Source organism: Cetorhinus maximus, chromosome 4, assembly GCF_964194155.1.
Source record: "Cetorhinus maximus chromosome 4, sCetMax3.hap1.1, whole genome shotgun sequence".
In the NCBI taxonomy this organism is placed as follows: Eukaryota; Metazoa; Chordata; class Chondrichthyes; order Lamniformes; family Cetorhinidae; genus Cetorhinus; species Cetorhinus maximus.
In genome coordinates, this window is record NC_135882.1 from 100,380,418 (window position 1) to 100,397,814 (window position 17,397).

Below are 17,397 nucleotides of genomic sequence, written 5' to 3' on the forward strand. Positions count from 1 at the left end.
CAGAAAAACATACATGAGGTGATTGACAAACCAAAAAATGATGATGATGTGCATGACGAGCTGAAAAGCAGTGAACACATGTTTCACATCACCAATCTCGTGGAAAACATAGATTCCATCTCACTGTCGAAAGATTCAAATTGTTTGTCCTAAGAAAGTTGGCAACTACTCTTTATTGACCAGGATTGACACGGAGCAATTTTTTTTTTTATTTGTTCATGGGATGTGGGCATCGCAGCCAGACCAGCCTTTATTGCCCATACCTAATTGCCCTTGAGAACGTGGTGCCTTCTTGAACTGCTGCAGTCCATGTGGTGTAGATACATCCACAGTGCTGTTAGGGAGGGAGTACCAGGATTTTGACCCAAAAGTGCCAACATCCTATTTCTGCGAATTCTAAAAGACATGCATGCATCCACAGATATGGAAGGCCATGGCGAAACCTACTACTGCACAACTTCCAGCGTACAACGTTTCACTGATTCAATGTGCAGGATCCATAGACCTGAAGTGCAAGTACAATCAATCTTCCTGGGTGTCACAGATGTTCTACATGGTGGAGACTAAAGGCCCAGTGATTGTAGGTCTACCTGCTTGTCATGACCTTGCACTAGTGACAATCCATAGAATCAGTCAGACATCATGCGGCAGATCAACTTCAGAAACTACTCCTATCACATCAGTTCACAACCTAACATCGAAATATCCAGAATGTTTCAACAAAATTGGCAGTTTCAAGGGAGCTACAGAGTTATGCTTGCAGGAGGATGCAAGTCTGTCTATTGATCTGATACATTTTGTGCAATGCAAATGTCAGCAGCTACAAGAGGAAACAGCGAAAGATTCCACACGACAGAAGTGAATTGAATTGGCTGAAGACAATGTGTCTGTGAATCTGTGATTCTGGGGAACTCAGGAGGAGGTGGATGAGATGGATCATCTACTTGGCACTTCTGTTAGAAAAATATTGCAAATGATTCAGACTTGTCTTCTGCAATGATGTTCTGGGCTTGTGGAGGCACCTTCTCCTGCTGGTTGTTTAATTGTCTACCACCATTCACAACTGGATATGGCAGGACTGCAGAGATTTGATCTGATCCATTGGTTGTGGGATCATTTAGCTTTGTCTAATGCATGCTGCTTTTGCTGTTGGGCATGCAGGTAGTCTCATGTTGTAGTCTCACCAAGTTAATACCTCATTTTTAGGTATGCCTGGTGCTGCTCCTGGCATGCCCTCCTGTACTCTTCATTGAACCAGGGTTGCTCCCTTGGCTTGATGGTTATGGTTGAGTGGGGGGTATGCCTTTTGGATTGATTGCAACATTTTTCCTCTCTACATGCAAGGGGTATCTACTGGATACATAATAAAAATCAAATGAGTTCATTTATGACGAGTACCCTAGTGCATTAAAGATTCACCATGAAAAAATTGATTTTGACTTTAATCCTATTCCTAATGCAATCTACAGATTTGGCAGCGCTATTTTATTCACTCCGTCAAATATTCCTGTTTCTTACCTAGTTTGAAATCTGCACATGGAAGCATAAACTTTCTGTCATGAGTAAAATTTTAAAGATTTATTTTAAATTTCAGTTACATAATGAAACTCCATGAAGTGCAATTCTAAATGTACCTAAATATCTTCATATGATGTGCGCTTCCTCATTTGCCTCAGGCCCCACTAATGCTCTGTTAGACTATCTCCTCCCTCCCAGCTATGTCTGGTATCTTAAGATGAGATGAAGTAAGGTGAGAATGTGGAACTCGGTGCCACATGGAATAACTGAGGTGATTAGCATAGATGCATTTAAGGGAAAGCTATAAGTACATGGGGAATAATGGAAATGGGGGGATATATGGATAGGGTAAGACGAATTAAGGTGGGAGGAGGTTCATTTGTGGCATTAACACCAGCATAGACCTGTTGGGTCGAATGATCCATTTCTGTGCAATATACTTCTATGTAATTTTGCCTGCTCTTTTTCAAGTCTATGTTTTATCTCTTTTGCCATTTTTCTTTCACGTTCCCACTCCTTTCAAATCCCATTCTGGTTGTGTTTGTATTTTTTGATTTCTAATTATGATTGTGATGGAGCATACAGAAAAATGCCTACCAACATGTTCAAGATTGGAGATGGGTACTAGGATTAGACAGAGACAGCTATCAGTGAGCTGGTGTAACACATAAGAAAATGGGAGAAAATATAGTTCCAGGAAAGAAGGAGCGGGAGTGAGGGTTAAGGCTTGGTTCATGGGAGCAAGTGGTAGCTGGGAAGGAACCTGCAGCCTGTAGACCCTGGGAGCACTTTAGCTAGGGATAAATTAATGGAACAAGTACCTGAAAGAATTCTGAGGAACCTTGAGGGTGGAAACATTCAAACAGGGTCTCCAGCATTTGGTGGGACTAGAGTTAAGGGTTGGAAGTATTTGGGAAGGAGAACTGGGGCCAGTGAACACTTTAGGCAGAGAAACAGCGAAGAATTTTGCAAGATATCTGGATTTTATGGGCACTCAGAAAGAAGCTGGAGGCAGTGACAAGTTTGGGGGGTGGCAGTGAGTATTCTGTGGGGTGGGGCGCAGTGGGCGCCTAGAGTGGGAAGAGCACTTGGTGGAAGGGGAGCGATCAGTGAGCAGTCAAGGTAGTGAGAACTTTGTTGTTTTGTCAGCAATGTACACAAAATATGGTTCCACACAAAGCAGTGAGATGAGTGACCACTTAATCTGTTTTTCACAGATTGGTGTTGGTTGAAGGATAAATCTTGATCAGGACATGAGGGGAATCCTTTTGCCCTTCTTTGAATCCTACCCTGGGGTCTTTTATATCTATCTGAGTTGGCAGACAGAATCTTAGTTTAATGTCTCATTTGAAAGACAAGAACGCTGACAATGCAGTATTCATTCAATATTGCATTGAAGTTTCAGCCTAGATCATGGACTCAGAGGCAAAAGTGCTATCAACTGAGTCAAGGTTGATTGACAGTGTTGCTGCAATTTTCTAATATAAACTGGAAGTGGGTACTGACTTAGAAAATACACTCATATATCAACTTTAGGGAGAAATGTCCACATTAGTATGAGTCTGAACAATAAAAAGACTGTCTTTGCCTTTTGGGAGAAGGTTAGGTTTTCAATCTATTTTGCACTCACACCAAAATCAAACAATGGAGAATTTATTAGCTGATGGGCTACTAGGAACTAGCTCCCAGATGCATTTAGGTTTGGATTCACACCACTCATAATTCCACTGGTTTGAATCCAGTGTAAAACAAAATAGAGCAGTGTGCAGACAGGGAGCAATTTCAGGTTGGTAGCTATAGTATCCATTTGCAGCTGCCTTGTTTGTCCAGGCAACTACCCAGCTGGCATAAAAGTTTGTTATGTTTCATAGTAGATTTGACATCCACAGAGATTTCTGAAGGAAACATTTCAGATGGATTTCCTTGTCATTTTCTTTTCCATTGGCAGCTTTGTCTCACTCTTTTGCCTTTAGACCTTTTCTTTCACTTCAAATGATGCTTTTCTCAGATACTTGTCTACTCAAATCCACGAGCACATTCTTCAGTTTGCTATTTTGTCTCCTATTACTGAGAAAAGCTGTATTAGAAACAGATATATGTTCACAATAGCTCAAATGAATTCGGACACCCTGATTTGCAAAAGACAACAACTGGGCTGCTCCCACTTATGGTGTGGTGAGTCCTTTTATTTCAATGGGTTCCCTCCATGTGAAAATGTGTGTAGTGAAGTGGGCTTGTGGCAAGGTGGAGTACAAAGCCAGCAGCCAAAGAGCTGGTGCACATTGGGGCCTGCAATTTATCTTCTAGCAGTTGAAGGGAGCAATAAGGTTGTCAGCATCATGCGTACAATTATGATGGCCACAAAGGTTCCCTCCTTCAGTAAAAGGTTGTTTGAGGTTTTAGCCTGCATTGAGAGTACCATAAAGAGCACAGTCATGCTGATCTCTGATCATCCAGCCAGGGTCACATTAGGCATAAAAGGAAAGATCTAATTCTAAACCTGTATAAATCACTATTTATGTCACAGAGAGAGTAATGGCACAGATTTCCTTCCACAATTCTGGTACGTTTGGGGCAGGCAGTTGAGGAAAAATTGGGTGAGGCAGTGAGGTGTTCAGCCATTTCCCAGCACCTGATTCAAATCCTGCCATCTGCCACTGGATGTGACATTGGGCATGTCTGCCCAAATATGTATTATTCTGGCAGGCATTATAATGAGGTGCAAAAGATGTGAATACACCATACAATCTATATCCCATCATTTGTGTCTTACCGGACTGAATTTTGCCAATTCCCAGTAAATCCCACCCGCTGGGGCCAAAAAAAGTGAGGCGGACCCACCTTCAGCGGGCAGCCGGACCCAGAGCAACATATTGCCAGTGGTGACCAATCAAAATGCCACTGCTGGGGCCACTGTCCAATTAAGGATGGCGGCCTGCCCCCAGATTCTGTCAGCCCAATCAAAGAATGGACAGCTCAGCAGCCTCACCATTGCCACTGCCAGTGCTGACCATTGCTTAGGCTGCAGCTCGAGGAAGAGGGCACCTCAATGACCAGGCTACCTCAAAAAGACAGGGTAGGTTGAGGGAAGCCAGGTTCTGGCAGTCAAGCCCCAAAGGTCGGGGTGGGGGGTATCTTGAAGAGGAGTCCGTTGCTGCCAGGGAAGCTATTGGCAACCAGGGGGCCACTCCAGAGTCCTCTAGGAAACCACAAGGTTTCACTGGGCTGTTACCCCATTCGGTGGCAGGCCCTCCTGGTGCCTGCAAAAAGTCCACAGAGGCAGGAAGTGGTGCTTAATTTGTTGCTTAAATGGCTCAATTGGCCTCCTGGCGGGCATCCAAACTGCTATCTTTCCCACCGCTGGTAATATGGCATGACGGCAGGAGGATGGTCAGGGTCCCCTTCTTATACCTTCCCCTGCCATTTTGCCAGCCATCCCACCTCCAAGCTCCTGCCCAAAGGGTCTGGAAAATTTAGCCCACCAATATGTCATGAGGAACACCAAGCATTTCTGGCAACCAGCATACAAACTGAGGAGGAGTAAATATGGGTGCCCTTTTTTTTTATTCGTTCATGGGATGTGGGCATCACTGGTGAAGCCAGCCTTAATTGCCCATGCTGAATTTCCCTTGAGAAGGTGGTGGTGAGCTGCCTTCTTAAACCACTGCAGTCCATGTGGTGTAAGTACACCCACAGTGCTATTAGGAAAGGAGTTTCAGGATTTTGACCCAGCGACAGTGAAGCAATGGCGATACATTTCCAAATCAGGATAGTGAGTGGCTTGAAGGAGAACTTCCAGGTGGTGATGTTCCCATGCATCTGCTGCCCTTGCCCTTCTAGGTGGTAGAGGTCATGGGTTTGGAAGGTGCTGCCAAAGGAGTCTTGCTGAGTTGCTGCAGTGCATCTTGTAGATGGTACACCTGCTGCCATTGTATGTTGGTGGTAGAGGAAGTGAATGTTTAAGGTGGCTGATGGGGTGCCACTAAAGCTGGCTGCTTTGTCCTGGATGGTGTCAAGCTTCTTAAGTGTTCTTGGAGCTGCACTCATCCAGGCAAGTGGGTAGTATTCCATCACACTCCTGACTTATGCCTTGTAGATGATGGACAGGCTTTGGGGAGTCAGGAGCTGAGTTACTCTCCGCAGAATTCCGAGCCCCTAGCCCTGCTCTTGTAGCCACAGTATTTATATGGCTAGTCTAGTTCAGTTTCTGGTCAATGGTAACCCCCAGGATGTTGATAGTGGGGGATTCAGTGATGGTAATGCCATTGAATGTCAAGGGGCAATGTTAGATTCTCTTTGTTGGAGGTGGTCAATGCCTGGCACTTGTATGGCGTGAATGTTACTTGCCACCTATCAGCCCAAACCTGAATATTGCCCAGGTCTTGCTGTATATGGAAGGGCTGCTTCAGTATCTCAGGAGTCGTGGATGGTGCTGAACATTGTGCAGTCATCAGCAAACATCCCCATTTCTGACCCTATAGTGGAAGAAAGCTCATTGATGAAGCAGCTGAAATGGTTGGGCCTAGGGCACTACTCTGATGAGCTCCTGCAGCTATGTCCGGAGTCTGAGATGATTGACTGCCAACAACCATAACCATCTTCCTCTGTGCTAGGTATGACTCCAACCAGTGGAGTGTTTCTCCCCGATTCCCATTGACTTCAGTTTTGCTGAAGGAGCCCTATCCTTGATGCCACACTAGGTCAAATGCTGTTTTGATGTCACAGGCAGTCAACCTCATCTCACCCCTTGAGTTCAGCTCTTGTGTCAATGTTTGGACCAAGGCTGTAATGAGGTCAGGATCGTGGCCCTGATGGAACTCAAACTGAGCATCAGTGAGCAGGTTACCTCTTGATAGCACTTTTGACAACACTTTCCATCACTTTGCTGATGATCGAGAGTAGATTGATGGGGTGGTAATTGTCTTGGTTGGATTTGTTCTTCCTTTTATGGACAGGGCATACCTGAGCAGTTCTCCATATTGCCAAATGGGTGCCAGTATTGTAAGCTAGATTGAAACAGCTTGGCTAGGGGCACGGCTAATGCTGGAGCACAAGTCTTCAGTACTATTGCCAGAATGTTGCCAGGGTCCATAGCCTTTGCAGTGTCCAATGCCTTCAACTGTTTCTTGATATCACATGGGATGAATCAAATTGGCTGAAAATTGGCATCTGTGATGCTGGGGACCTCAGGGTGAGGCCTGAAATCAATGGAATGGAATTTGTTTTGAGTTCAAAGACTGCAATGCTTTCTCAGTGGAAGTCATTATTGAACTGATTGTAAGATGGCAGCTTACAGAGAGCTTCCCTCATGGCAGAGGTCACATGACTACAGCAAGCCAGAATGGACATGTAGTTGTTGCATTTCAAATCTTAAACACCCCTCTTTTCATAATGAACAAAAGATCCTAATATTCCCCATTTCCTAATGAACAGAAGACACATTTGCATGCATGATCATGTGTAACTGAGTTACCCAAGATACCAAGTTATACTCCCATTGATCTCATGCATTAACAACTGTTTGCTCTATTAGCCAGTTTCAGCCCCTGCATTACATACATGGTCTTTAAATCATGCAGGTCTCTTAATTGTATGCGCGCGCATTGTCATTGGTTGTTCACCTGGCTGATGTTCCTTGTCCAGAAAGAGTCATTCCCATGGTACTTGTTGCCATGGTAACTGTTGTTGTTCCATTGCCATTGTTGGGGACATGTGAACCTCTGGGATTGATGGTAGTTCTGTACTCAGTACAACTGGTGAGATCCCTTCTCTCTGACCGGCCGATTGCTGTAAAGGAACAACTTCACTAGTTGTGCATATATGCCTGCGGTTGCACCAGTATATTTGGTTGTTCACTTCCACCGGATACAATCGAGGCGACAACTTCTCTACGCATGTCCCAAGTTGCGACATAGGCTGACTCCTGTTGAGAGCATTGAATGTTTGTACCCCGGCTGGCTCTCCAACCTCTGGCAGTGGTTTGCCAGTCTTGTCAAAATGAAATTTGGCTTTCTGCCGTTTCACCTTGATTTTTTTCACTCACACCTGTTATTACTTCTTAGTCAATTCAATTCCTTGATGGCTTGTATGGTTGTGCTTCAGTATCTCTCCTTTCATCTCCTTAAGGATGATGACTCTATTTCCTTTGTACAAGATGCCATCTTGGGTTGCTAATTCATCTCAGTATGCCCAATATGCTCTTGTGACCATAAGTGTATCCTTGATGCACTCAGGCCATCCTTTCATCACTACTTCTTGTAGCACTTGGAGAGTTGCATCTTGTTGAATAGTTCACTTAATTTGAGCAAGGTGCTTGTCTGTCAGATTCAATGTTTCTGATGACTTCCAGATCATGTCTGGCTGCTGCTTCACGTTGAATCTGGAAGATTTCACATTATGTTGTAGCATCCTCAGCTTTCTTCATGGGGAGCGCTGTTCTCAGCAGCATGTCTGCAGTGTACATCTGTGTCCCTTGCTTGTATGTCATGTCCAGATGATAACTCTGTAAACAAAGTAATATTCTTTGCAGATGCTTTGGGGAAAATAGTAGCGGTTTGAGAAAAAAAGCTTTGAAGTGGCTTGTGGTCAGACTCCACTGTGACTTTGTCTCTCCCAAGCAGGTATTGATCGAAAATGCTCACAAGCAAAATCAATAGCCAGGCACTCTTTCTCAATCTGAGGTTAGCATCGTTCAATTTGCATTAGTAACCTGGATGCAAATATCACTGGTTGTCCTTGCTGCATTAGGGTTGCTCCAAGACCTGTCTCACTGGGGTCACACTGCAAGATCACTTCATCATTAACGTCATAGTGCTTCAGCACTGGCATTGTTGTCACTACTTGTTTGATTTTAATAAATACTGCTTCATGTTCTGTGCCCAAATACCACTGCGCCTCTTTGGCAGTGAGCTTGCACAATGGTTCACACATCAATGACAAATTGGGCAAAGATTTTGCTAAATGGTTCACAAATCCATCAAATTGTTGCACTGCTTTCACCTCTGTTGGGCACTGCATCGCTCTCACCTTGTCAGGATCCGGGTGAAGACCTTTTGCTGTCAATACATGACCTATGTACTTGACTTAAGGCATTTTCAGTTGCAATATTTTCTTCTTCAGCCTCAGGTTCATCTGCTGAGCCCTCTCTAGTAGTCATATTAAATTCTGATCATGGTCAGCTATTGCTTCTTCCGTTATGTCTTCACATCCGTGGATGGTAGATCATCCACTATGGCTTCCACTCTGGGAAGATCACTGACTATCTCATGCTTTCTGTGTTGATATTCTTCTGAAGACATGGAAATGCCAAACAGCATGTGCAACCATCTTTATCTCCCGAACGACATCCAGAATGTAGTTAGTAAGCTGCTGCTTTCATCCAGCTTCACTTGCCAGTAACCATCCTTCTCATCTGGGGTAGTAAAGATCTTTGCCTTGGCAAATTGCTGCAAAATTCCTTCGATGATTGGCCTGAGGTAGTGAGATCTCTTCAGCGCTTTATTTAGATCCTTTGGATCTAAGCATACCCGCAGCTTTCCAAGTTGTTTCATTGCTACCATGCTGCTAATCCAGCCTGTGGGAGTTGTATCTTTCTTAATTACTCCTTTCTTTTCCTGCTCTTCTATCTTGTCTTTAAGGCTTGACTGGAGGGCAGCTGGAATTCTTCTCAGCAAATGCTGAATTGGTCTTACACTCTCATCTACTTCTAGATGATTTTCTCCTGGTAGACATCCCAAACCTGTAAACACATCTTTGTACTGCTCAAGTGTCTGTTTAGCAGTCAATGGTTTTGTGTGCTGTGACATGTTGTAAATCACTGGTGGCACGTTCAGGGTTACAAGTCCAAGCTTTAGGCTTGCTTCAGCTGAGATGAGTGGCTGTTGCACCCCATTTATGATCTGGAACTCCAGGACCCCCTTCTCGCCATTGCATTGGGCTCTCAGACTAATTTGTCCTCATGCCATTATATAGCCTCAACCTTACTTTCGAGGGCTTCATTTTTGGATTGCCATGTTGAGCCACTTCGCACAGGTCTGTGAACATCATGATGTTGCATGGTGCACCAGTGACTATCTGACACTTTTTGTTCACTTGATACTTTCCTTCTGCGATCATCATCATAACAGTCAGAAACTATTTATCACCTACAGACTTGACGAACCAATGTGTACAGTGCTTCATCAGACTTTTCTACTGATATCTCTCCAGTAACCATCTGTATAGGCTTGTTTTGCTTCTTTCTAGCCAAACAATTATGTGCAAAATGTTTTGGCTTCTTGCAGTTAAAAAACTGTCTCCAATGCTTGGCAGTCCTCCTTTTCCTGTGTATGATGTTGTCCGCAGTATTTTCATCCTGCCCTTTGTCCACGATTGTTCTGCTCTTTCGGCCTGGAATGTCCCTCAGCTTAATGTATTTCCTCTGTGCTCTAACTGATGTTTTACAAGCTTTGCATTTCTATACACGTCAATCTCTTTCCTGAACATATATTTCTCCTCTTTCAGTAGACTTGCCCTTACTAAGAGGTTTCATAGGCCTAAGGCTATTCAATCTTTCATCAGATCATCTTTTAGCTGTCTGAATTCACTTGATTCTGCCAGACGCAGTTTACATACTGATCTATGGTTTCCTTTTAACTTTGAGCGTTAGTGCTGAATGTCCTTTAGGGAAGGAAATCTGCTGTCCTTACCTGGTCTGGCCTACATGTGACTCCAGACACACAGCAATGTGGTTGACTCTTAAATGCTCTCTGAACAAGGGCAATTAGGGATGGGCAATAAATGCTAGCCTAGCCAGCAATGCCTACATCCCGTGAATGAATAAAAAAAATACATGGCATTCATAAGTAACATTCACTCGGGGTTCAAAATGTGCATCCAAGGCTTTCAAAATCTTTGTCAGCTGTTTCCTTTGATTGCCTGTTAGATTGAGGATAAAATAAAATTTGTAACAGTCCTTCCACAGCAGTATTAGGAGTGTGGCTACTCTTATCGGTTCTGGCTTATTAATTAAACCAGTTGCAATCTCATCATTTTGCCATTGCAAGTGGGAAAACTGCCAGTTGTGCCACATATCGCCTTTCATTTCTACTGGACCTAGTTAGGGGAAGTTTACTCACCCACTATTTTACTTCCAGCCTTCAGTTTGCATGCTTGCTTCTCCTCCACCTTTTCAGCAGCTTTTAGCAGATTTGAACATTTCTATGTGCCTTTCTGAGCTGTGACTTCTCTGCAGCATTTTCAGGGTTTCAAAACTCTATTTTATCTCCACTTCCAACACCATGCTTCAAGTTCAAAGATGGCAGTGTTTTCTCAGTGAGATTCTTTATTGAACTGAGATAGCAGAGGTCACATGACTACAGCAAGCCAGATAGGACATGTAGAACTGTTGCATGTCAAAACCCAAACAAGATCATTCTTATTACTAACAAAAACAAAAATGTCTGGAAAAATCAGCAGGCCTGGCAGCATCTGTGGAGAGAGATAGGCCATGGACACTGAGCTAAATCTATTAGTGGGGCTTGGAGCTCAGTCAAGCATTCATGATTAGATTCAATTAAACAACTGAATAAACAAACCCGCCAAAGCTTATTGCAATGGTGCCTTTGGAGTTGTCTGAGCAGATGGCAATTTGTTCGTTTTTTTTTAGCAGTAAAGTCTGGCATTTGTTCAACTATTTCAAAGGCTCAACAGGTGTCTCAATTTTAAATCAATGTAAAGGTCGAAGCACACGGAGCAGACGACACAGCAAAAGCTTAATCTTAATACTGTTGAATGCAGAAGGTCACTTGATCCACTGGATCATATGATCCTAAGAAGCAGGAGACCATTCAGCCCACTGAGCCTGCTCTGCCATTCAATAAGATCATAGCTAATCTGATTGTGCTCTTAACTGCACTTTCCTGCCTGCCCCCATAACTTTTGACTCCCCTGTAGGTCAAAACTCTGTTTAAATCAGCCTTGAATAAATTCAATTCCACTGCTCTCCAGGGCAGAGAATTCCAAAGACTAACAACCCTCCGAAAGAAGAAATTCTTCCTCATTTCAGTCTTAAATGGCAGACCCCCTATTTTGAAATTGTGCCCCTGAGTTCTAGATTTTCCCATGAAGGGAAACATCCTCTCAGCATCTACCCTGTCAGGCCCCCTGGGAGTTTTTATGTTTCAATAAGATCACCTCTCATTCTTCTAAACTCCAATGAGTATAGGCACAACCTGGTCAACCTTTTCTCATAAAACAACCCCTTCTTCCCCAGAATCAACCTAGTGAACCTTCTCTGAACTGCTTCTAATGAACATATATCACTTCTTAAGTAAAGAGACCAAAATTGTGCACAATACTCAAGGATTGGCCTCACAAATGCCTTGTACAGTTGTAGCAAGATTTCCCTATTTTTATATACTCCATCGCCCTTGTAATAAAGGACAACTTGCCTTCTTAATTACTTGCTGTACCAACATGCGGGGCATTCATGAGGCACTGTGTGTCATCAGCAGCAGCAGAGCTGTACTCCACTATGATCTAACCACATGACCTGGCATAGCCCTCACACTACCATTAACATCAAGCCAGGGGACTAACCATGGTTCAATCAGCAGTGTAGGAGAGCATGCCAGGAACAGCACCAGAAATACCTACAGCACAGGACTATAACCATGCTAAACAGCAGAAGCAGCATGCCATAGGCGGAGCTAAGCAATCCCACAACAAATGAAACAGATCAAAGCTCCACATCCAGTCATGAATGGTGATGGATCACTAAACAACTAACAAGTAAAGGAGACCCTATGAACATTCTCATTCTCAATAATGGCAGAACCCAGCACGTAAGTGTAAAAGAGAAGGCTGAAGCATGTGCAATCACCTTTAGCCAGAAGTACCAGCAGGATGATACACCTTGCCCTCCTCCTGAGATTCCCACCATCACAGATGCCAGTCTTCAGCCATTTCTGTTCACTCCATGTGATATCAAGAAACAGCTGAGTGCATTTAATATAGCAAAGTCTATGGGCTTCAACAACATCCTGGCTGTAGTGCTAAAGTCTTGTGCTCCAGAATTAGCTGCGCCTCGAGCCAAGCTGCTCTAGTGCAGCTACAACACTGGCAGCTACCCAACAATGTCGAAAATTGCTCAGGTATGTCCTGTGCATGAAAAGGACAAACCTAACCCAGCCCATCAGTTTACTCTCAATCATCAGTAAAGTGATGGAAGGATCATCGACAGTGCTATCAAGTGGCACTTACTTACCAATAACCTGCTCACTCATGCCAGGACCATTCAAATCCAGACCTCATTACAGCCCTGGTCCAAATATGGACCAAAGAACTGAATTCCAGAAGTAAGATTTACTTGGAGCTATTTTACCATTCCTCCATGGTCTCTGAATCAAAATCCTGGAACTGCCTACCTAACTGTTCTATGAGTGAACCTCCACCACACAGAATGTGGCAGTTCAAGAAGGCAGTTCACCACCAGTTTCTCAAGTTGCAAAAAATATTGACAAACTCGCAACCCTCTCATCCCATGAACAATTAAAAAGAAATGCACTATCAGAGCCTGACTTAAACATGTGAATAGTGTCCCGCCCTCAGGCCAGTGGTGCCACCATAAAAATCCAACAGGCACATACACATCAGGTAGGGGACACATTCCTCATTTTTTATTGTACAACCCCAGTTGGCTTCTTCCTGCCCATTGGTGGTTAATATCAAACCCATTGACTTCAATAGAAATAAGCATAGAAACATATGTAAAACAGACTGCCAACTCACAATCACACACGCAACACTGTGGCACACAATCAAAATACCCCAAGGAGTCTCTCTTCATTTTTATTGTATTACACCCTATAAATAGATGCAAACAGGGCATAATGCATAAGAAAAGCATTGTCATGCATTGTTAAATCCCAGCTGCTTTCTAATTGTGAATTCAGTATTAATAATCATTTTAAAATCCCACACTAGTCAGCACTGTATGTAAAAATCCTCTTAGGTTTCATTTATTCAGTTATTTAATCTTGAACATTCAGACGTACCATAAAATAGATGCCTGAATTTATGTTCCGAGGAGATGCCTGGGCTATTAGGTGGTTCAAAAGGTACTTACGCTTTCTTCTGGTATGAGACACGTGGCTCTGGCTCCAGGAATGGAATACATTTTTGTTTCAGTAAGGAACTGTACAACGAATAGTTGAACAAATCTCCAGTCATCCTGGCCACCATGACAGCTACCATTATTGGCATTACTGACTGCACATCGTTGGTTAGTTCCACCTATAAGAATATTGGAAATATCAGGTTGGATTTGAACAAGCTAAAGCTTATCATTGGTACAAATCTCAGTAATAGTTGTAAGTTAGGGAAGTTTTATCTTTTAATTTAAAATTAGGTTAAGCAAGAATTTATTTTAAATGAGAATTTAACAGCTTTTCACCAACTTTTGAAAATCTCTATCTATCTTTGGATGCTAAAAATATCTTCTTGCGACAGCTTTCATATGGACCATCTCTGTGTGCCCTTGATGGAGTTCCTCTAACAATCTCTCTCTAAACCTGGTGGAATAATGACTCTTAAACCCCATAAGAAACAGTCTTGATCTATACTCAGTTTATTTCTACATGTGAAATACTCCTGCAATTTCTCACCATAACAATCCTTAGGCCAGCCATTCATGACATAATTGAGTTCTTTACTCAGCACCGCATCCTTTTGAGTCTCTTCACTAATTTCTTTGGCATGTCATTGTCTAGTAATTCACAGGTAACTCAGTGACTAGAAATAAACCAGTCTTCAAAGGAAATCTCAAAAGAGCATCCAATTTGCATTATCTGCTGACTTACAACATTTAATCTTGTACCAATGGCTAATTTTATCATTTGGTCCTCCTTGATCAAAGTCAACTTTGTGCTCTCTTAGCACTTTCTCAATGTCAAATGTATTCTTACTGATCCCTACTGTAAATAACTCGGCCCAGTTTAACCGTATTTTCTTGAGTCAATTCCTTCCCACCAGAGAAACTTTGTTACCCCCTACAACTACCAATGGCAAGTAACTGGACATATCATCATACTCGACCCAAATACTAACTTCACCTAACGCTGGAATACGATTACTGGTATAATTAGTCAGTTCCACATCAGTTTTACGTAAGGAAATGTCACTTAGGGATTTATTGCACTCTTCTTCCAAGATGATAGGCTCTGCTGCAGCTGTATCAACGATGAAAGGATGTTGTGAATCTCTGGCTTTCATCTTTACAGTGGGCGCTTCAGCCCTTTTACTTTCATTTTCCATCTGCTGTTTTTCTTGTTCTTTGAGTACAACTCTTGGGCCAGAATTTTACATTCAGTGTGCGGGCTTGGCGGGAGCAGGCGGGCGCGATCAGGAACCCGACCGCCACCCGCGATCAGCTCCGCACAGCCATTTTACACAGGCAGGCCAATTAAGGTCCGCCCAGCGTAAGACGCGACAGCGGCAACAGGGAGAAGGGGTGGGTGGGGGTGGGAGCTCAATGTCCGCCGGGTCCAATGGTGACCCGGTAGCCGATTTAAAAGCGGCCCGGCATCCATACGAAGGCTGCGAATGCCTCAGAGGACCCTCGGAATGGAGCACCTCAGTGCTGAACACGGCAGGCAGGAGTGCAGGTGGCCGGGGCAGTTGGTCCCCGCGTTTTTCTGACGAGTGTCTCGCTGCCCTCCTGGGGGAGGTGGCAGCAGCAGAGAGATCCTTGTTCCCAGGGAGGGGAGGAGGAGGCCCCCGCACCTCACCAAATATGCCCGGGAGGAGGTGGCATCCAGGGTCAGCTCCCATGATGTGGTGAGGCGCACATGGGTGCAGTGCCGTAAATGGTTCAATGATCTCCTGTGATCGGGAAGGATGAGTGCCGTGTTGGCATGGATCACTTAGCACAGCAGTTAGGAGCGGCACCCATCCACCCAGACCTCAGAGTTCTTAGAGTGTGAGTGGCAAATGTCAATGAAGCAGCATCTGGGCAAGCGGGTGAGCCCTGGCTGCTTGGAATGAATGTCTTGCGGCTCCAGGGTCATGAATTGGCTGAGCCCTGTGAGATATTCCTCAGGTGGGGTTGGCCAGGCTGCAATGGCGCTGCAGGTACAGGATGAACTAATCAATGCTCCTCTGTCCTTTCGGGAGAAGACATCCCGTAACAATGCAGAAAGGTTGCGGACTGGTGGGGGATCGCCCCACATTCTAATCCTGAGTAGATATGAGCAGGAGGCCCTGGAGTTGGAGAGGTGCCATGCACCTAGGTCAACCGGCCTCGGTGAGGTTGGTGTGCCACAGGGAGGTAAGATTGCAGTGCACTGAGGTCAGAATGTCTGTAATAGCAACCATTCCACTGTTGTCACTATATTGATGTGAGCCTCAAACATGGAATCCCCATTGATAATGGAAAGACAAGGGCACCCTTATCCGGATGCCAGGCATGCATAGTAACAGTGTAATGACTTCAACTAATGGCATATCCTTGTCCTTCCTTTCAGGCTCACCAGAAGCCCATCAGGGTGAGGAGCCTGAATGTCCATCCCTGATCCCAGAGGACAGCGACCATGGAAACGCGCCTGCATCACACCCTCTCAGCCAGGCAGGCACCAGTGCAGATACCAGCACCTCGGTGGGCATTAGATCATTGGCTAATGTCCTGGTGCACGGTGGTGAGGGCACTTCACACTCACTTGAGGTGCAGGTGGAGGCAGAGAGCGCCCAGGGCGTCGGCAGTCGGAGGACTGCTGGGGACCAGAAACATGCTCAGTCGGTGGCTGATGATGTGCATCTGGAGTCGTCACTGAGGCAGCAGATGCTGGAAATCCAACCGGGTATGCGGGAGGATCTGGCGGAGATACAGGAGGAATGCATGCCATGGTCTCCGTTCTGGAGGAGTCCATGCGGTGCGCAAGCAATGCAATGACCCTCATGGCCGAGCGCAATGCCTCCTCCATGAAGAAAATGGCGACTCTCATGGAGAAGCTCCTCCAGGAGCTGAGTCCGGGGTTCCTGGGGGTGCGCTCAGACCTGCAAGCCCTCACACCGGCAATGACCTCAGGTGGTCACTGTCAGTGTGGGAGATGGATTGGGACCCAGTATACCAGCTAGGTGCCCGTCCATCAATGGTGCGCAGGAAGGTCCAAAGCGACCTCATTGGTGCATGAGCTGCTTGTTGTCCCTGTGGGCTCCTCTCAGGGCACTCCTGGTGAAGGCAGCAGCTCCTCCACCCCTCTGCCAGTGACCATGGCATCCGATGAGGCTGCGGCGACTGGGGAGATGCCAGTCATGGCACTAGCCGCACCCTCCCTGGCAAGGCCAACACAGGCTCCACGGGCCAGATGACGCCCGCCAAGGTCATCAAGACCAACAGGACAGCAGAGTGAGCAGACTGTCTCCAATGCCGGTGCCAGTGAGCGGGGAGAACCTAGACGTAGCAATCAAAAGCAAAAACTTAAAGCACCTTAAGCACAACACGGGCTTATCACTGGTGATAGTTTTTTCCCCCACTTTTATGTTAATTATTATTAGGTATGATGGGGAACACCTTTCGATTTAATTTGTATTATGTACGCCAGGCACCACACCATTAAATGTGTTTGTGTTCAACAAGCCTCTGGGTGCTTCATTAGTTCTGCTGATGCAGGGTAACCCATGATGTTATAAGCGATATTGAACTTTATTGAAATGGCACATAGTGCATGTTGTTCACCAAGCAAATGTCCCTGTCAGGTATCAAATATGGAGCCTGCAGCCCTGGCATGTGGTGGTTCTTCATCTTTGGTAGGCTAGCTGAAGGAGCGCTGGATCAAAGCCTCCCGGGTGTCCTTGCCTCCCTGGAGGTTGCCCAGGTCAACATCTATCCCCTCAGCATCCTCT

General features: G+C 44.9%; 1 protein-coding gene across 1 annotated transcript in view; it reads right to left on the reverse strand.

The window, feature by feature from the left end:
- Nucleotides 1-17,397, reverse strand: part of LOC144679341 (chloride channel protein C-like) — a 167,517-nt gene that overhangs the window by 40,853 nt on the left and 109,267 nt on the right. The window contains exon 12 of the mRNA XM_078539718.1: nucleotides 13,625-13,791. Coding sequence (XP_078395844.1) covers nucleotides 13,625-13,791 — 167 coding nt within the window. The remainder of the gene's footprint in view (nucleotides 1-13,624; nucleotides 13,792-17,397) is intronic.